Here is a 20,780-nt window from a genome sequence, read left to right as displayed (position 1 = left end):
CAATTTGTTGCTATAGAATTATCCCTAGTACTCTCTTATAATCCTTTTTATTTCTGTGGAATCAGTGGTAATACCCCCACTTTCATGTCTGATTTTAGTTATTTGGTACTTCTCTCTCTCTTAGTTGATCTCGTTAAAGTTTTGTCAATTTTGTTGATTCTTCTGAAGAACCAACATTTAGGTTCATTGATTTTCTCTGTTGTTTTTCTGTTCTGTATTTATTTGTGCTCTAGCTTTTGTTATTTCCTTTATCTAGCTTTGCATTTAGTTTTTCTAGTTTCTTAAGTTCTCAAGTTAGGTTGCTGATTTGAGATGCTTCTTGTTTTTAAATGTGTTGATAGCTGTAACTTTCCCCCTTAGTACCACTTTTACCATGTCCTATAAGCTCTGGTATGTTATGTTTTCACTTTTATTATTTGTCTCTGAGTACTTTCTAATTCCACTGTGATTTCTTCTTTGAGCTATTGAGTTGTTTAAAAGTGTATTGTTATTGTTTAAAAGGGCTCTGATGGCTCAGTCAGTTAAGTGTCTGCCTTTGGCTCAGGTCATGATCCCAGGATCCTGGGATCGAGTCCTATATTGGGCTCCCTGCTCTACAGGGAGACTGCTTCTCCCTCTGCCTCTGCCTCTCTCTCTCATGGATAAATAAATAAAATCTTAAAAAAATAATAAAATAGAAGTATATTGTTTAATTTCCACAATTTAGTGAATTTTCCAGTTTCCTTCTGGTGCTGATTTCTAACTCATCCATCATCCCATTGTTGTCAAAGAGGATACTTTGTATGATATCTATTCTTTGAAATCTACTGAGATTCGATTTGTGGCCTTACCTATGATCTGGAAAATGTCCCATATGCACTGGAGAAGAACATTAACGCTGCTGTTGGGCAGTGTTCTGGGTCTGTTGGATCTACTTGGTCTATTGTGGTCTTCAAGTCCTCTGTTTCCTTACTTATCTTCTGTCTGTTTTTTCTTTTTTTCTTTTTTTTTTTTTTTTAAAGATTTTATTTATTTATTTGACAGAGATCACAAGTAGGCATAGAGGCACAGAGGCAGGCAGAGAGAGAGAGGAGGAAGCAGGCTCCCTGCCAAGCAGAGAGCCCGATGCGGGACTCGATCCCAGGACCCTGAGACCATGACCTGAGCCGAAGGCAGCGGCTTAACCCACTGAGCCACCCAGGCGCCCCCTGTCTGTTTTTTCTATCCATTACTGTAAAAGGGGTACTGAAGGCCCCAACTAGTACTGTAGAACTATTTGTCTCTTCAATTCTGTCAGTTTTTGCTTCATTATTTGGATGACTTGTCATTAAGAGTCTAAATGTTTAGAATTGTTATATCTTACTATTGCACTGAACCTTTTATTAATATATAATGTCCTTCTTTGTGTCTTGGAACCTTTTGATTTTTAAAGATTTGTCTGTTAGAATAGCCACCCCTTTTGGTCTTTTTGCATGGAATACTATCCGTTACTTTTTGGTTACTATTTGCATGGAGTATCTTTTTTCATGCTTTCCTTTACATTCTATTTGTGTCTTGGATCTAAAGTGAGTTCATTATAAACAGCATCTAATTAGAACATTGTCTTTTTAGCCATTCTTTTAGCCTGTCTTGACTGGGGAGTTTTACATTTAAAGTACTTATTGATAAGGAGGGACTTCTGTCATTTTGTTATTTTTTTCTATATACCTTATAGCTCTTGTCTTTTATTTCCTACATTACTGTCTTCTTTTGTGTTGGGTCAGTTTGTGTGTGTGTGTGTCTGTGAAGTGTTTAAATTCCTTTTTAATTTCTTTTGTGTTTATAAACTCATTTCTTTGTGATTACCATAGGGATTACATTTAACAATTTAAAGTTATAACACTCTAATTTGAATTTATAGCAGCTTAACTTCAATAACATACAAACTCTGCTTCTTTATAGACCCATCTCCACCCTGTTAGGTTGTTGATGTCACAAAATCACATGTCATAGAATTGCATCTTTATATATTGTATGCCCAGAAACAATTTCTTCCTTTCTTTCTTTCTTTCTTTCTTTCTTTCTTTCTTTCTTTCTTAAGATTTTATTTCTTTGAGAGAGAGAGAGAGAGCACAAGCGGTGGGGAGGGTCAGAGGGAGAGGGAGAAACAGATCTTTGCTGAGTGGGGAGCCCGATATGGGTCTTGATCCCAGGACCCCGAGATCATGATCTGAGCCGAAGGCAGAGGCTTTAACCCACTGAGCCACTCAGGTGCCCTGAGGGCTGTACTTTCAAGGTACAGCATATCTTTGGCCCAGAGAGAGGGAGAAGTAGAGGATGTCGTGGCTTCGAAAGGCATTATGCTTATGGGGTCCTACTAGGGACCAGATGCTATGTAAGATGTTTCGTATAGGTTATCCCACGGAACCCTTCCAACAACTCTGTGAGGTAGGTTTCTTCTTCATTTTATAGCTGCAGGAACTATGAGAGAATGGATCAAATGACTTCCCTAAACTCACACAACTCAGAAGGGCTGGGAGCTGAATTTGGACCTGAGTGAGTCTGCTGTCAGAGCTGACCTTCCTTTTGGAGGAGAAAGGCTCGTGGAGCAGATCAGGCAGGGTGTCACACAGGTGTTGATGACTTCCCGCAGGGTGTGGCTCTGGGCGTGAGGCCATGACCTCTGTCAGTCCTGCCCCTCTGAGGCTCAGCCCAGCAGACACTGAGTGATGGTGTGTGTTCCGTACCTTCTGTTCCCCGGCCTTCAGAGCAGAGTCATATAGCTTCTCTCTTGTGGATTTGGCAGAGATTGTTGGTAGCAGATTCTTGGGGGGTATTATTGGTTGCCTGCTGTCCTCTGAGTCCTGAGAGTCCAATGCTGTTCCTAGGATTCTATTGGCTAGAGATCAAGGGAGATGAAATAATTGTTTGGTTGTTCTTAAATGAAATGAGCTAAAACACTGAGAACTGAGAAACCCCAGTCAGGGGAGTTTTTCGATGACTTTTTTTTTTTTTTTTGCCAAGGTAGTATTGTTAGAATCAGACATTATCTGCGCTGGTTTCTCAGCCTTCTGCTGGTAATGTTTCTCTCGCTCGCTCTCTCTCTCTCTCTCTCTCTCTCTTTTTTTTTTTTTTTAAGATTTTATTTATTTATTTGACAGAGATCACAAGTAGGCAGAAAGGCAGGCAGAGAGAGAGGAGAAAGCAGGCTCCCTGTGGAGCAGAAAGCCCCATGTGGGGCTCAATCCCATGACCCTGGAATCATGACCTGAGCCGAAGGCAGAGGCTTTAACCCACTGAGCCACCCAGGTGCCCCATGTTTCTCTCTTTTATTTCAAAAGTAGCAGAATTAGAGATCTTGATCCAGTTCCTCAGACATCCCTCTGGTTCCTGCTTCTGGTTTGGGGAGGAGGGTGAGGTGACCCCAGGATCTCCTTTATTCCTTAGATGATTGATGGTGATGACATTCCCCTGAAACTTTTCTTATTTGAGGTACAGAGGCAACCTTTAACTGTTTGTTAATACAAATGTCACAAAGTCGAAAACATATGTAAATTCTTCAGACAGAGGGGGAAGATCAGAACATCTTGTGCTTTCATTCCGTTCCGTTGCTGATAAATTGTCCACATTATCTCTTGGGGAGTGGAACAGAGCCACGCGTGGTAGCATAGGGTTGCTGCAGGAAGCCCACTCTTCCTGGATGGAGGAGCCTGCTCACGGGGCCAGTGAGGGGTGTTCCAAGGCTCACATAGTCCAGGCCGGACATGGAGAGAGACTTTCCAAAGAGCTGACATACAGTCTGCCCCCTGCTTCTGCAGACATAACACCTAACCCTCCACAGCCTGGGGGAAGACTGTGGAGGGAATGGCATCAGAAGACAGAGACCACATCTTCCCACATGGCAAGAAGTTTTATCTTTTGATATTTCAAATAGGCCATCACCAGAGTCCTTGGGAACTGGGCTGGAACAGAACTTGGCATTCCTGCCACCCCCTGCCATGGTCTCTGTATTGCAAAGGAGAGTCCGGGCATTTCTCAGAATTCAGCTTTTCCCAATGGTTCTATGTTAGGTCACTCATGAAAGGCTCTTGGTGAGTTTTGGAAGGAGAGGTCACTATTCTCCAGCAGTAGTAACAGGCAGATGACTGAGCAGCTTCCAGAAAGCTTTTTTTTTTTTTTTTAATTTTATTTATTTATTTGTCAGAGAGAGAGCACAAGTAGGCAGAGTGGCAGGCAGAGGCAGAGAGAGAAGCAGGCACCCCGCCAAGCAAGGAGCCTGATGCGGGACTCGATCCCAGGACTCTGGGATCATGACCTGAGCTGAAGGCAGCAGCTTAACTGACTGAGCCACCCAGGGATCCCTTCCAGAAAGCTTCTTGAGAAGCCCCTCCCTCAGTGCTGCTGGCCAAAGTCAGTAGTGATAGTTTCCCTGACCTTCAAGCTTCCATTCCATAGACCCCTGCATCCAACCTCTTTATATATGACATGCAGAGAGTGATTTCTGTTTTCCTTGCTGAACCCTGATTACAACAGGAACTAAGCCAAACCTTGAAATTCCTCAGTTAACAAATATCATGGGAAAAACATGTATTCTTCGCTTGTCTCACCCTGGGTTACTGGAAACCTCCAAAGGGCAAGGCCATGTTGGTTAATGGAGCAAGCAACAAAGTCTGGAAACTTGTGAGTCTTCCATTAATCTTATTTATTCCTTAATTTGTATCCAAGTGTTAATATACATGGTTTTAAAAAAAAAACATAGTTTAGAAAAGCTTCTAGTGACATATAAAAAGCCTCCACCCATGCACATCATTATAAATTTATCCAAACCCATGGATCTGCAACACCAAGAGAGAACTGTGATGTAAACTATGGACTGCATATGAGAACAGGGTGTCAGTGTTGGCTTATTGGTTGGAACAGATGTACCAGTCTGGTGGGGCATGCTGATGGTGGGGGCAGCTGTGCATGCATGGGGCCAGGAGCTCTATGAGACGTCTCTGGTCCACCCAATTTTTCTATGGACCTAAAAGTGCCTTAAAAAACAAAGTCTAGGGATGCCTGGGTTCTTCAGTTAAGTGTCTGTCTTCAGCTCAGGTCATGATTTCAGAGTCCTGGGATTGAGTTCCGCATCAGGCCCCCTGCTGAGCAGGGAGCCTGTTTCTCCCTCTGCTTGCTGCTCCACCTGTACGCACTCACTCTCTCTCTTTCTGACAAATAAATAAATAAAATCTTTTTTTTTTTTTAAGACCATTGGAAAAAGTCCTCCATGGCACCTCTCCCGGTCTCAGTCCATCTGCCAATGGTGGCCATTTTTAATTTTCTGAATACTTCTAAATAATATGTCTCTATTGTTTTTTTCTTGGCTCATCAGCCATGGATATTAATGACTGACTTCCGGCTCTTTTAAATGAGATCTTATGTCTCATGTGTCAGTGGGTCTGTTGGGGGTTGGCTGATCTACCTGGGCTTGGCTGGCTAGACCAGCTTCAAGCCGTGGGCCCAGCTGAACTTGGCTCCTTGCCACAAGTTAGGCTCAAGTCTGCTCCACATGGATTCGTGCTGGAATCCAAGATAAAGAAGCAGGAGCTCTTCTTGGGCAGGAAAGCTCTTCTCATGATGACGGCAAAGGTGCAAGAGAGAAGGCTCAGCCATGCAAACCTCTGCCAGCATCTCATTGGCCAAAACACATCACATGGCCAGAGTCAAGGGTGAAGAAGTGCTCTCTGTCTCTAGTAAAAGGAGCTGCAGAGTCATATGGCAAGGGGCATGGATACAGAGAAGGGTAAAAGATTGGGGCCATTTCTTCAATCTACCATACTTCCCTGAATTACATTTTATTAATAGACCTCTCCTTGAGTACTTTAGCTCAAATAATACCACAGCACAGCCTTACCTAATGGTTGGCCTCTGTGAAATGGCTGGTCAGCTTTTGCTGATTAATTTCGGCAATCTCAAAATGACCACAGCATTCTTAGAAAGAACTTTGTGAGATGGTTTAGATTTGGAGGATGAAGAAGTTTGGAGTACAGGTTCTTCAATGTCAGTCTGGCTTCACACACCTCTGTCCTTCTCTTCTATGTAGCAAAGACTATGTTCAGATGGTGTGTGGACAGCGAGTTGCTACAGAAACACCATTTGATCAGCCCGGACGATTACTACAGTGACATAGTGCCATTTTGCTCTGCACCCAAAGGTAAGGCTTCTGTCCTCTGCTGGGACATGCGCTCTCATTCTGGGGAAGTTAGGATCACAACCACACTGGCTATCTCTGCTGCCATTTCCTCCTTGATGTTTCCCCCTTTTTAATTTTTGTTAGTGGTTCTTGGGCACGTCCACCCTAAGCATACCCCTTCCTCTCTGGGTTCCTAACCCCCGCAAGGCAAAAGTCTCAACTCCTACATGTGGAATTTGCACCCTTGTCAGCTGCTCAACACCAAGAGAGATTAAAATGTTTTAAAAAGTAATTGAATAAGCCAAGGGAGGGAGGGACTGAAGGCAGATACATCAGGGAACAAGTTCCTGCTGGAGTCAGAACATGGACCATGAGGTTTTTCCATACTGCACCTAGGAAAAGAGCAGCTTTACCTTCTTTGAGTTTGGTGGGAAGACTGGGTAGGGAGGCAGAGAAGGATGTGTATTTGTGTGTGTGGTGTTGGGCCAGTTCTCTGGGATGCGGGAGGCAAGATATTCTGAGAGTGAGTATGGTGGGAGCTGGGTTGTGGTTTTAAGCAGGGAGGTAGACTTTTGGGAGAGTCAGTGTTATGGATAGGGAGACATTGCTCCATGGATCCTGTGGCCACATATCCGGATGGCCCAGTGGTGCCAGGCTTGGAGGATGAGCTCTCCAGGCACCCCAGTCAGTGCGACTCTGATGACCTCTGAGGCTTTGGAACTGAGAAGGCATTTGGGGTGGGAAGACTGGGATCCAGAGAATTGAGGATGCTCATGAGAACCGAGTTCCATTGACAATCTGAGCCATGTAGAGAAGGTGGCCCGAGAGAAAGAGCAGAAGTAAGCATTTCATGATATTAGACCTCCTAATATTGCCAAGTTAATTGGGAATTCAGTGTCCTATGCAGGTAAGTAAGGATAGAATTAACATGTATTGAGAAGTTCCCAGGTAACTGTACTGGTACTAGTTTCATTGTTAGCTATGAGTGATCTAGTATTGGTGCTGGTACCAGTTCTTGCTAGCAATGGGTGTTCTCCTTTAACCTTTTGGGGTTGATCTTAGAGGTGTAAAAAGCTAATGCAAACTTTGATTTCTCATATGAGCTTTTCAAAAAGCAAGTTCTCATATGGGGTATGTGTACATGAGTGAGAGACAGACAGACAGTAGTTTACTCATGTTCTTTGACCACGTTCGACAATCAAACAAATACGTAACTCTCTAGTCCTAAGACTCAAGTACAGAGAATAAGTTACAGGAGTAAGTTATATGCTACAGAGCAGTTATGTCTAGTGTAGTAAATGTGAAAGTTGAGGAAAAGGTATCAACTGTGACTTTGGTGGTTTTATGTAGTCTTCTTAGAAACGACCCCTTCATCGGTGGTAGCTCAGTTTGATTCCTTGGTGCCATAGGCATCTTCATGCCCGGATGTTCAAAACTCACATTCAGTTGTGAGAAGCGCTCTGTCCCCAAGAAGAACCTGATTAAGAAGCTTGAGGCTTCCTGCAAGATGCTGACTAAGTCTGAAGACGAATTAGACTACACCGTGGACAGCCTGACGGGGGACTTGTGTTCAAAGGCCAATCGCAAGGCCATTAAGGTTGGAGTGGAAGTCCATGCAATGTGGTGTGTGTGGGCAGTGGGCACAGGGAGGCGATGAGTGGAAGGAGTTCCCGATGACACAGGACATTGTGGGTCCACAGAGAAATAGGGAGGAGAGTTGGCACGGATTACCATTGGGTCACGGAGTTGGCCCAGTGTCAGTGGTCACAGTCAGTCCCCCGGCCTGTCACAGACTCTATTTTTTGTGTGTTTCAAAGAAGGCAGGTCCACCCAAGAATAAAACGTGGATGAGCCACTTACACGTGCCCCAGAGAGAACTGGAGCGACTGCTGCTTGCCAGAATGGAGAGTCGGAACCACTTCCTAAAAAACCCTCGGTTTTTCCCTCCTAACACTCCCTATGGAGGCAAGTCTCTTCTCTTTCCTCCGAAGAAGCCACTCCTGGTGGGAGATTTGGAGCAGAGGTGGGTCTTTCCCGGACTTGGATTTGTCAGGAGGTGGGACCCATGCGAGTAAACCCAGAAGGTCCTGGATCTGGTCTGAACTTTTGCGGGGGCTGGAGGATGGGATGTCAGTATCTGAGCAGAGCAAGGCTTCAGGGCTCCCCACAGACCTGGCCTTTGGACAGCCGCCAGAGACCTGGGTTTGTGCTTTCCTGACCTGCCAGTGTTGTTGAGGGATTGGCGGTTAGTGTCGCTCCCCTGTGTTCATGTGAAGAGTCTCGGTCTATAGCCATGCTCTTCCCTTGCAGTCACGTGTCTCGGAATAGGACCCTAAAAATAAAAATATTTAAAATTTGTTTAATTGCAAATAATACATATAAATTGTGATTTTCTTTCAGAGAGGGCCTTTGGCTTATTTCATTAATTGTCCTTGTCAAGGGAATGAATAGCTTCATGGATTCATAGTTTCAGGGGACTTCAAACTCTTTTTTATTTTTCAAGATTATTTATTTATTTACTTATTATTTGACAGACAGAAATCACAAGTAGGCAAATAGGCAGGCAGAGAGAGAGGAGGAAGCAGACTCCCTGCAGAGGAGAGAGCCCGACGAGGGGCTCGATCCCAGGACCCTGGGATCATGACCTGAGCCAAAGGCAAAGGCTTTAACCCGCTGAGCCACCCAGGCGCCCCGGGACTTCAAACTCTTAACATTTATTAGTCAAATGACATCATTTTTATTAAGAAAAATTGGACTCTTCTATGCCAAGAAACATAGCACCTATATTTAAAAACCCAGTTAGGATAGCTTACTACACACATGTCAAAAATGAACCACAGTAGCTGCACATATCTTCATGAAGATTCTATCATCCAGTAAAATTATCCCATAATCTGCTTTAACAACAGGAACAAAACCCAGTAAATGACATACTATGATTATTTTTGGCAGTTTGGGTGTATTTATTTTGCACAAATCCAATGGGTAAAACTAACAGCCTTTCTTCCCTCTTGTGCCCTCCCACAGTTGTGCTGATACTCCAGTGTTTCTAGCTAAACCATCAGTTGGATTTTTCACAGATTATGAAATTGGGCCAGTTTATGAGGTAAAAGTCTTATTTCTTTCCAGCTCCCATTTCATCATCATCTTTACTTTTTTTTTTTTTTTTTTAAGATTTTATTTATTTGACAGACAGAGATCACAAGCAGGCAGAGAGGCAGGCAGAGAGAGAGAGAGGAGGAAGCAGGCTCCCTGCCAAGCAGAGAGCCCGATGCGGGGCTCAATCCCAGGTCCCTGGGATCATGATCTAAGCCGAAGGCAGAGGCTTTAACCCACTGAGCCACCCAGGCACCCCAGCTTCCTTACGTTTTGAAGTCATTCATGGAATTAAAGCCATATACAAAATTAGAGAAAAGACAGTAATAAACCCTTGTGTGCCCATTACCCACCTTCAGTAATTATCTTCTTCCTGCGAATCTGGCTTCACATATCACTCCCACAACTTTGTGTGTGTGTCCGTGTACACGTGCGTACACTGGAAGTGTTTGAAGGAAAAGCCTAGAGGTAGGGTCGTTCTTTAGTTAGTACTTCAGTCTATATTTCTAACCGGTAAGCACTTTTACAAAATAACCATTGTCAGGATGCCTGGGTGGCTCAGTCGGTTAAGCATCTGCCTTTGGCTCAGGTCGTGATCCCAGGGTCTTGCCATTGAGCCCTGCATCAGGCCCCTTGCTTGGCAGGGAATCAGCTTCTCCGTCTGCCTGCTGCTCCCCCTGCTTGTGCTCACTCTCTTGCTGACAAATAAATAAATAAAAATCGTTTAAAAAAATGACCATATTCAGGAATATTAACATTAATTAATATTGATTAGTATTAACTAATAGCAATCCATGTTTGATTTTCCTTCATTTGTTAAAAAAGAGTCAGTTTACATTTGGTTTACTTGAATCAGAATTCAAACATTGCATTTGGGTAAATATCTCTTTTTTCTCCTTTAGTGGGTAATAACTCTTCTACCCTCTGCTAGTTTTTTCCTCCAAAGAGACTGTTTATGCTGCTGTGCACAGTGTGTGAGATTTCTGGTTCTTCATCTTCACCAAGACTCAGTCTTTTTCATTCTGACCATTATGAAAGGTATCAGAGATCACTCACTACGCACATTTTCATGTGTCTATCAGCCATTTGGATATCATCTTTTATGAATTGTTTTGTGGCTTAACATGGGATCTGTCCTGGAAATTGTTCCTTGATGTAAGTGGGGTGTTAAAGTCCCCTGCTATTATCATATTATTGTCAATTTCTTCCTTTATGTCTGTTAATATTTGTGCTATGTATTTAGGTGCTCCAATGTTGGGCATATAGACATTTATAATTGTTATATCCTCTTATTATATTGCTCCCGTTATTATTATGTAATACTCTTCTTTGTCTCTTTTGTGATATAAGTATTGCTCTCCTGCCTTTTTTCTTTTTTTTTCACTTCCATTTGCATGGAATTTATTTTTCCATTCCTTAACTTTCAGTGTGTTCGTGTCTTCATTCTGACAATGGGTCTTTTGTAGGCAGCATATAGAGAGCTCCTGTTTTTTTAATCCATGCGTCACCCAGTGTCTTTTGATTGGAGCATTTGGACCATTTGCATTTAAAGTAATTATTGATAAGTACTATAAGTAAGTAGGTATTGTATTGTTAAGTATTGATAAGTATTACTGCCATTTTGTTTGTTGTTTTCTGGTTATTTTTGTAGTTCTTCTATGTTCCTTTCTTCTCTTGTTTTCTTTCTTTGTGATTGATCACTTTCTTTAATGTGAGGCTGGATTTTCTTCCTCTTCATTTTTTTATGTACCATAGGCTTTTGGTTTGTGGTTACTGTGACATTCATATATAACATTCTAAGTATATAGCAATCTATATTAAGTTGATGGTCACTTAAATTTGAACACATTGTAAAAGAACTTCATTGTTACTCTCCCCTCCACATTTTATGTATATGTTATTGTATTTTACATTTTTTAATTTTGTGAGTCCCCTTAGCTGATGTTTAAAATATAATTGATTTGATTTATTTTGTCTTTTCAACTTCATACTAGCTTTCAAAGTGATGACTACCCTACCTTTTTTGTGTGTTTCCTTTTACTCCTAAAATGTTTTCCTTTCATAATTTTATTTCTAATTATGACTTCTCTTTTCCACTTAAAGAAGAAGTCCCTTTAATATTTTTTCTAAGGCCTGTTTGTGGCGGTGATCTCCTTTAACTTGTATTTTTCTGGGAAAACTTTTATCTTTCCTTCCATTCTGAATGATAAACTTGCTGGGTAGGATATTCTCGGTTTTAGGTGTTTAACTTTCAACACTTTGAATATATCATGCAACTCTCTTCTGACCCATGAAGTTTCTGCTGAAAATCAACTGATAGGTTTATGGGGGTTTCCCTTGTAGTAACTAATTGCTTCTCTCTTGTTGCTTTTAAAATTCTGACTTTATCTGTAATCTTACATTTTAACCATTACATATCATTGTGTAGAGCTCCTTGGGTTCATCTTATTTGGAGCTCTCTGTGCATCCTGAACTTGGATGTTTCTTTCTTTCCCCAGTTCAGGGATGTTTTTGGCTATTATATCTTCAAGTAAGTTTTCTGCCCCCTTTTCTCTTCTCTTTCTCATACCCCTATAATGCAAATATTTGCTCACTAGAAACTGTCTGAGAGATCCCTTAACCTGCCTTTTTTTTTCTTTTTATCATTCAGCTTGATTGTTCTTCATTACCCTGTTTTCCAGATTACTGATTATTCTGTAGCCACTAATCTGTGATTGATCCCCTCTACTGTATTTGTCACTTCAGTTACTATAGTATTCAATTCTGATAGATTCTTTTTCATATTTTCTTTCTCTTTGTTGAAGTTCTCACTGAGTTTCTCCACCCTTATCTCCAGTCTGGTGAGCATCTTTATGACCATCACTTTGAACTCTTTATCAGATACATTGTTTATCTTCATTTCATTTTGTTCTTTTTCTGAATTTTTGTCTTGTTCTTTCATTAGAACGTATTCTTTTTTTCCTCATTTTGCTTGACTTTCTCTGTTTGTTTCTACAAACTAGGTGGAATAACTACTTCTCCTAAATTTGAAGGGATAATCTTTGTATTGTCATTACCTGTGTAGACTGTGTGTGCCTTGTGATTGTAGAGTGTAGAAATGCTGACAAGACTGTCTTCATCTTTGGCTCTTCATCATGTTCATGTTCACCAGATGACCTCTCTTGGGGTTATGTGTTGCGAGCTCATTGGAGATTAATATACATACCTTAGAAATGGCTACCAGGGCTGGGATGGGGGGAGGTTTACTTTGGCCTCCCATGAATCTGATAGAGATACCATAGTCTTTCCCCTTCCTGATGCACAGGTGGCACCACAAGAACTAATAAAAGTTAGCTGTCAATTAGGTGCATGCAAAACCCTTTGATCTCACTACAGAGTCCTTCTGTATGTCCCTTTGCTTTATAAAATCTATGCATTAAGATCCAGACTTTGTGGAAAATAGCCACACAGCTGCCTGAATTGTTGCTCCCCCGATTCCCCTCTGTCAGTAAGTTACCCTGAATAAAACTCTGTAAACTACATGGAGTCACCTGCTTCGTTTTATAGTCTCAAAGTACCTTCTCAGTTTGGAAGATATTTTACTATCCCTCCTCCACCTTCTAATAGGCTGGCTGGCTGAACCTGTGGCTATCATAGGCGGGAGGACCTGGTACACTCCATGCTGGAACTGTCCTGGTGGGATGGCTAGAACTGAAGTGGGTGCAGGCTGGGGTGGTCCTGGAACTCTCTGTGCAGAGGGCATCTTGGCAGGATTGCTGAAGCTGAAGTGGGTATAACCCGGGGGATCCCAGGGCTCTCTGTATAGACAGTGCCCTGGGAGGACAGCTGAAGCTGAAGTGGGTACAAGCTGGGTTGTCCCAGGATGTTCTGTACAGGGGTGCTCTGGTAGGGGAATGCAGCTGGAGTTGAAGTGGGCCTGGATCAGGATGTCCTGGGTGGTCTACACAGTGGCACCCTTGCAAGGTGGCTGGAGCCAAGGGTGGCATGGGCTGGAGTGTCCTGGGGTACTTTGCATAGGGATACCATGCTGAGACAGCTGGTGCTGAGGTAGGCATGGACCAGGGTTCCCTGGGGCACTTTGTGCCAGGAGTCCCCTGACAAGTCTGGAGCAGAGGTTAGTGCCAGACTGGAGCATTCCAGGGTGCTTTGAACTTGTATCACCTTGACAAGATCCTGGAGCTATAGTGAGCACCGGCTGGGGTGTCCTGGTGTGTAATGTGTTGGGGCCACATTGGTGGGATGGCTTGGGCTGGTAGATGCTAAGGACCCAGTGAGGCAGCAGGCCAGCTATGGTGCCCAGACCCTGCTCTTGTCTGGGCTATTGAGGTGAAAAGGGAATGCAAACTGTAGAACTTTCCAGCTGAGGGGTTTCAGGAGCTCTCACTGCTCAGCAGAGTTCTAGGACTGGGCCTTTTATATTCTAGTTGCCCATGCCTTCAGTACTGTTCCTCCCTGCTGCAGCTTGCAGCATTAGGGGTAGCAGTTCCCACTGTGACTCACTCTTTCCCATCTCTTGCTGTTCCATCTATGTGGTATCTATCTTGTATTGTATAGAAGCTGTTCAGTGGCCCTCAGGTGCAGATTTAGAGCACCTATAGAGGAGGTGAGTTCTGGGGTCTTCCTACATTGTCATCTTGGACCAGAAATCCCTGTACCTGCTTTTTAAAAATGCCATATTTATTGAAACTGTGGTTTCTTACATCCTAGGTTTGGCTAATTGCATTTTTAAAAAAATTTTATTTATTGATTTGACAGACAGAGATCACTAGTAGGCAGAGAGGCAGGCAGAGAGAGGGAAGGGGAAGCAGGCTCCCTGCTGAGCAGAGAACCTGACATGGGGCTCAATCTCAGGACCCTGAGATCATGACCTGAGCTGAAGGCAGTGGCTCAACCCACTGAGCCACCCAGATGCCCCTGCATTTTTGTGATGTCATTAAACATATTCTTTTATTCATATTTTCTATAAAACTGTAGTTTAGATGTAGATGTTTTATTAGATTCATGTTCAGTTTTTTGTTTTTTATTTTTTGATGAGGGTAATTCTTTGGTGGTGCTGTGTATTTTTTATTGCATCCCATCAGGAGGAATGTATCTGCTTTTCCTATTACCAGTGAAGAATGGCGTCGGAGGTTATGAGCCTGATCCATCATATATAAAGTTTTTGTCAACCTTTCATATTATTGGCTTTAGAAGCCTTAGATGATTGTTACCTAGATCCATTTTTTTAAACAAAATTAAGGGTTACAAAATGGTGATTTCTAATTCTGTTATTCCTTCTGTGTTTATTAGCTGTGATTTTTCTATTTAAAAAGAAACTTCACTTCATATCCCTTTCCCCCCTTCCTTATGCTCTCCTTAACCTTTTGGTAACTATTTTTAATTAGTTTGGGTTCTTCCTTCTTCCATTGTTTCTTTCTGGAATCATAAGTAAATATATGGGTATATTTGAACTCCCTATCCTTACTGCCCTCAACATCTTTCTAGTTTCACTTAAAAGCATATTCAGTGATTCCTCTGAGAGTAGTTACAGCGACTGTCCTGATTCCTTTTTCACCAGTTTCCTTCATGTTTATGCTAGACTCCACCATTCTAGAGAATCAGACCAAGACCAAGCTTAGTAGTTGCCAGCTCTGCTCACCAGGTTTAATCATGACAGATCTCATGACAGATCCTTCATATATATGTAAATTGTATTTTACAGTTTAAGAGAACTTGCAGATCCATCATTCTTCTTTTAAAGATTTGTTCATTTATTTTAGAGAAAGAGAGAGAGAGCCTGCAAATGAGGGGAAGAGCAAAGGGAGAGGGAGAGAAATCCTCAAGCAGACTCCCTACAATAGAGAATCCTGGCGGACACCACTTTGACCAAGTGATGAATTTTAACATCACCACTAATAAGACACTTTGATATCATATGCCCCGAATATGACACACTGAGAGGGGCACATCACTTACCTGGTATTCTTGCAAATAATGCATAACCTCAACCTAATCATGAGTAAACATTAGACAAAGCAAACTGAATGCCATTCTACAAAGATATTACATAAAATAACTGACTAGTGCTCTTTAAAAGGCTCAAGGTTGGGGCGCCTGTGTGGCTCAGTCAGTTAAGCATCTGACTTTCGGTTTTGGCTCAGGTCTTGATTTCATGTTGTGGGATCGAGCCCCATGTGGGCCTCTGTGCACAGCACAGAGTCTGCTTCAGATTCTTTCTCCCTCTCCCGCTGCCACCCCCAAATAAAGAAATAAAATCTTAAAAAAAAAAAAAAAAGGAAGGCTCAAGATCATGGGCAATAGAGAACAACTAAGGAAATGTCACAGATCAGAGGAGACTAGAAAGACATGGGAACATAACACAATTTCAGATTTTGGATTGGATCTAGTAGTGGAAAAAGAAAGTTAGTGGACAAATTGGAAAAGTATATGTAGATCCTATGATTTAGTTTATATATTATAGCAAACTTAATTTCTTAGGTTTGATCATAGTTCTCTTGTTATGAAGATGTTAACATAAGGGAAAGCTGAGCTACTCTTGTAGCTCTAATTTCAAAATCAAGCATTAAAAATATACATGTATTAAGGAGAGCTCCAGTTATGTAACTAGATAGCCTGAAGCGGGGTGCCTGGTTGGCTCAGTGGGTTAAAGTCTCTGCCTTTGGCTCAGGTCATGATCCTGGGGTCCTGGGATCGAGCCCCACATTGGGCTGTCTGCTCAGTGGGGAGCCTGCTTCCCCCCTCTCTCTGCCTGTCTCTCTGCCTACTTGTGATCTCTGTCTGCCAAATGGGTAAATAAAATCTTTTTAAAAAAATAGCCTGAAGAATAAGAATCTACAAAAAATGAAAATTCTAGAACTGACATTACTCAATAGTAATAGGACTTACCAGCAAACTAGACACAGATGAAGAGAAGATTTGCAGAGAGGTCAGTAGAAATGATCCAGACTAAAGCACAAAGAAAAAAAGAAGGAAAAATACGTAAAGTAGCATTTTAAAATATGGGACCTAGTGAACAGATCTGTTGTATAATTGAAGTCCCAGAAAGAGGGTAGAGGGAGAATGGGACAGGAGCAGGGTTGGAAGACGTAGTGGATGACAGTGATCCAAAAGTAACAAAGACATCAAGCCATAGAGTAAAGCACTAACAACACTAAGCAGAATAAAATTTTTAAAAAAATCATACCCAGGCATATTTAGTAAAATTCTGTTCTAAGCCAAAGAAAAGGAGGGGGGACTGTAACTTAAACCATCGAGAGAAAAAAGACCTACCATCTTCTAATGGACATGATTGAACCTACAAAATGCTTGGAATGGAAGCTTCAAAGTGTTGAAAGAAAGTACCTTTCAATCTAGAATTCTAAACCCAGTGAAAATAGTCTTCAAAAATGAAGATAAAAGGAAGACATTCTCAGACAAAAACTGATAATTTACAATGAGATAATAATAATTCATCACCAGGAGATCTGCACCAAAGGAATTTTTAGTCAGAAGAACATGCATGAGAAATTCAAGAAGGAATGAACGGCAACAACAATCACATGACATGCAAATGGACCAGGTACTGCAGTTAAAAGAGAAGGATCTAGTACCTGGGTGGCTCAGACAGTTAACCAGCTGTCTTTAGCTTGGGTCATGATCCCAGGGTCCTGGGATCGAGTCCTGCATTGGGCTCCCTGCGGAATGGAGAGTCTGCTTCTCCCTCTGCCTGTCGCTCCCCCTCTTTGCGCTCTCCTTCTCTCTGACAAATAAATAAACAAAATCTCTAAATTACACACAGTAATGACTTAGCCTCAAAATATGTAAGTACAATTTTACAAGACTGGAAGAAAAACAGATAGAATAACAAACACGTAGGAGATTTTAACATTTTTTTCCCTCAAAAACTTAAAAACTAGGTAGACAAAAAAACCCACTAAAGATATAGAAGTATCAAGCAATTAACAAACTACATCTAATTGACTTATATTGACTACACTTGGCAATTGCAATATGTATTTTTTTAAAAGATTTTATTTATTTATTTGACAGATCGCAAGTAGGCAGAGAGGCAGGCAGAGAGAGAGAGGGAGAAGCAGGCTCCCTGCTGAGCAGAGAGCCCGATGCGGGGCTCAATCCCAGAACCCGGGATCATGACCTGAGCTGAAGGCAGAGGCTTAACCCACTGAGCCACTCAGGCACCCCTGTATTTTCTTTTAAAATTGCATATGAAACACCAAAATTGTCTATGTGCTGGACCATAAAGCAATTATGAAAAAAATTCAAAGAACTAAAAACATATATAGAGTTAATATAGAAATCAACAATAACAATATAATAGCAACTACCTAAATATTTGGAAATTAAGTAATTCATTAGTAAATTCATGAATCAAAGAAGTCATAATGGAAATCAAAAAATAGAAAATAATGATCATTTTTAAGAGTTATTGAAGTATATTTGACATATAGGGTTACTTTTGCTTCAGGTATACAACACAGTAATTCAACAATTTAATACATTACTCAGTGCTCACCATGATAAGTCACATCTGTCACCATACAATGTTATCTCAGTATTATTGACTATATTCCCTATGTTGTACTTTTCATCTCTATGGTTTATTTATATGAATGATCATTTTTAAATGGTACATCAAAGCTTGTAGAATGCAGGTAAGGCCAAGCTTAAAAGAATATGTGTAGACTTATATTTACATGTTAGAAGAGAAATAGTCTGAAAATCCGTTATCTAGGTATATCTGAAAGATCAGAAAAGAATAGCAAATTAAACCCAAAGAAATGGTAAGGAAATCACAAAAACAAGGAGAAATTTAAACAAAATAGAAAACAAATATGCGGTAGCATCAGCAAAGCCAAAAATTAGTTCTTTGGAAAGATTAATGAAATTAATCCCTAGCAAAACTGATCAGATCAAAGAGAAAAGAAAGTACAAATTCACCAATATCAAGGAAAAAGAGGGCATCATTATAGATCCTATAGACATAGAAGAAAAAGAGGTTTATGAGCAATGTTAAACATGGAAATTTGAAAATATAGATGAAATAGAGAAATTTTCAGGAAAATACAATTTACAAAACAGATACAAGTAGAAATAAAACATCTGAACAATGTTCAGACACTGAATCTCTGTTTAAAACCTCACAATGTTTTAAAATTGTGATGATCGCACAACTCTATGAATATACTAAACACCATTGTCTTATACACTTTAAGTTGTTGAGTTGTGGCGTGGGAATTATATTTCAGTAAAGCTGTTTAAAACAACAACAACAATAGGGTGCCTGGGTGGCTCGGTTGGTTAAGCATCCAACTCTTGATTTCAGCTTATGTCTTGATCTCAGGGTCATGAGTTCAAGCCCTGCAATGGGCTCCATGCTAGATGTGGAGTTTACATAAAAACAATGACAAACTTTCCTACCAATAAAATTTCAGGCCATGATGGTTTCACCAGTGAATTCTTTCTAACCTATGAGGAAGAGTTGCAATGATCTTTTACAAAGCCTTACAGAGAATAGATAAAAGGGAACACAACCCAATTTGTGTTATAAGACAAGCATAATCTTGACCCCAAAATCTGAAAAGGATTATTACAAGAGAGGCTAAACTTTGTCATGAACAGAACTGCAGAGTTTCCTAGCAAAACATTAGCAAACTGAATTCAGCTTTATCTAAAAATGATCAACATTACAACCAAGTTGGTTGATCCAGCAGTGCCAAGTTAGTTTAACATTTGAAAAGCAACAAGTAGAATTCCCCACCCTAACACAATAAGGTAGAGAACTCAAAGTTATCTTTCACTAGATGCAGACAAAATTTAATATCTAGTCGTAATTTTTTAAAAAAACTCTTTGCACACTAGGAATAGGGTAAAAGTTTCATAATTTGACAAAAGGTATTTACAAAAATAAAACTGCTATTATTCAGAGACATGATCGTGTACCTAGAAAATCCAAATAAATTTACAGATAACCTACTGGAATTAAATAAAATTAAGTGAATTTATTGAAACTCTTTAGACACAAAGTCAATATACCAAAACCAAATTTGTTCCTCTGTACTAGAGCAAACTATTATAAAATGAATTTAAAGCAGATACTATTTATAGTACATTAAAAAATTATATTTAGGAATAAATTTATTTTATTTTTTTCTTAAGATTTTATTTATTTACTTGAAAGAGAGAGAGACATCCAGAGCAGGAACATAGGCAGGGGGAGTGGGAGAGGGAGAAGTCTTCCCGTCCAGCAGGGAGCCTGGTGTGGGGCTCAATCTCAGAACCCTGGGATCATGACCTGAGCCAAAGGCAGATGCTTAATGACTGAGCCACTCAGGCAGCCCAGGAATAAATTTAAATAAATATGTGTAAGACATTGACAGAAAACTAAGAATATAAGTGAAAGAAATTAGAGGAGACCCAAATAGATGAATAGGTACATACCTAGTGGTACGTTGGAGCCAAGTCATAGTAGCACATGAGAGCTGACCACGTACCTTCTCCCCAAATCCACGTTCAGTGATGGTTTCTTGAATTTGACCACAGTGGGAGTAATTACACTATGGAAATCAACAAATACTATCAAATCAGGGCTCTCTTCCACCCCCAAGAGCCTGTCATTAAACATTCACCAGCACACTACTGAATATACTGTATTCATGGATTGGAAGACTCATTAGTAGAGGGATATTGTCAAAGAATAATTCAGAGGAATTTGTTATCTGCATACTCCTGTGAGGAATAGTAGTCAGTATACTGTTGTCAGTGAACAAAAGCAAAAGCAAATTTATAACAAGAGGAGAGAGAAAAAACTTGTAGTCTGGCAATAGTGAATCATCCAGTGTTCACTGTTAGTAACTCTGTCTTAGTCCAGGTCTGAACCATTGTCCTCAACTCTTCCCATTTTGGTCAGTAGTGCCTAAAGGAGAGAATTTAACCTGAAGAGCTTTATTCTCTGATGCAGAATCTTTTGGGGATGTCAGTTTGATATTGGCACAATAGCGACATTTGTATACCTGAACATCTGACAGTGGAGAGCAACATATACCAGGGCAATTATAAATATTATAAGAAATATTGAGAACCTATTTTGCACCCAGGTTTTTTGTCCGCATGGATCTAATCAAGAGCATACATCATCTTAAAAATCAGTTTGGTCAGTCTTAGTGAAGTAATTGGGGTTTACCCCTTTGAATAATTGACTATTTCATTTTTTCCAAGACATGTATTCTAGCAGTACTGTTAAATTTAACAGCTATTTCCATAGAGTTCATTTTCTTGAATATTCATGTGTTCATGTGCCCTTGAATATTGATTCATCTACTTAGAATCATTCTAAGTAATGAAGTTATGTTAGACTAACCTCAAATGAGTTTATCTAAAGCCCTTGAATATTGATTCATCTACTTAGAATCATTCTAAGTAATGAAGTTATGTTAGACTAACCTCAAATGAGTTTATCTAAAGTCAACATTCATTTTGCTTCTGTAATTATCCTAGATTTGTCCAGTGGGAATCTTACAAGTATTCTCCAATGAGAGACTCCCATGTTCTTTTGTGG

The 20,780-nt window shown here is 40.6% G+C and overlaps 1 protein-coding gene across 14 annotated transcripts in view; it reads left to right on the top strand.

Annotated features, from left to right (window-relative positions):
- The window catches only part of DLEC1 (DLEC1 cilia and flagella associated protein), a 66,616-nt gene that overhangs the window by 8,150 nt on the left and 37,686 nt on the right, over positions 1 to 20,780 (top strand). For 12 of the 14 annotated variants that reach the window (XR_009350845.1, XR_009350844.1, XR_009350846.1 and 9 more), the window contains exons 3-6: positions 6,041 to 6,151; positions 7,540 to 7,727; positions 7,948 to 8,153; positions 9,158 to 9,236. Coding sequence is in view for 11 of the 14 variants with exons in the window: in XM_059162082.1 (XP_059018065.1) it covers positions 6,041 to 6,151; positions 7,540 to 7,727; positions 7,948 to 8,153; positions 9,158 to 9,236 (584 nt within the window). In the remaining 3 variants the exon portion in view is untranslated. Of the gene's footprint in view, positions 1 to 4,507; positions 4,639 to 6,040; positions 6,152 to 7,539; positions 7,728 to 7,947; positions 8,154 to 9,157; positions 9,237 to 20,780 lie in introns of those variants that run through there. The other 2 variants (XM_059162086.1, XM_059162078.1) reach the window with 2 other exon arrangements.

This window comes from Mustela lutreola, chromosome 2 (genome assembly GCF_030435805.1).
Source record: "Mustela lutreola isolate mMusLut2 chromosome 2, mMusLut2.pri, whole genome shotgun sequence".
Classification (NCBI taxonomy): Eukaryota; Metazoa; Chordata; class Mammalia; order Carnivora; family Mustelidae; genus Mustela; species Mustela lutreola.
The sequence above is the reverse complement of the archived record's forward strand: the minus strand, read 5'-3'. Positions and strand labels throughout refer to the sequence as shown.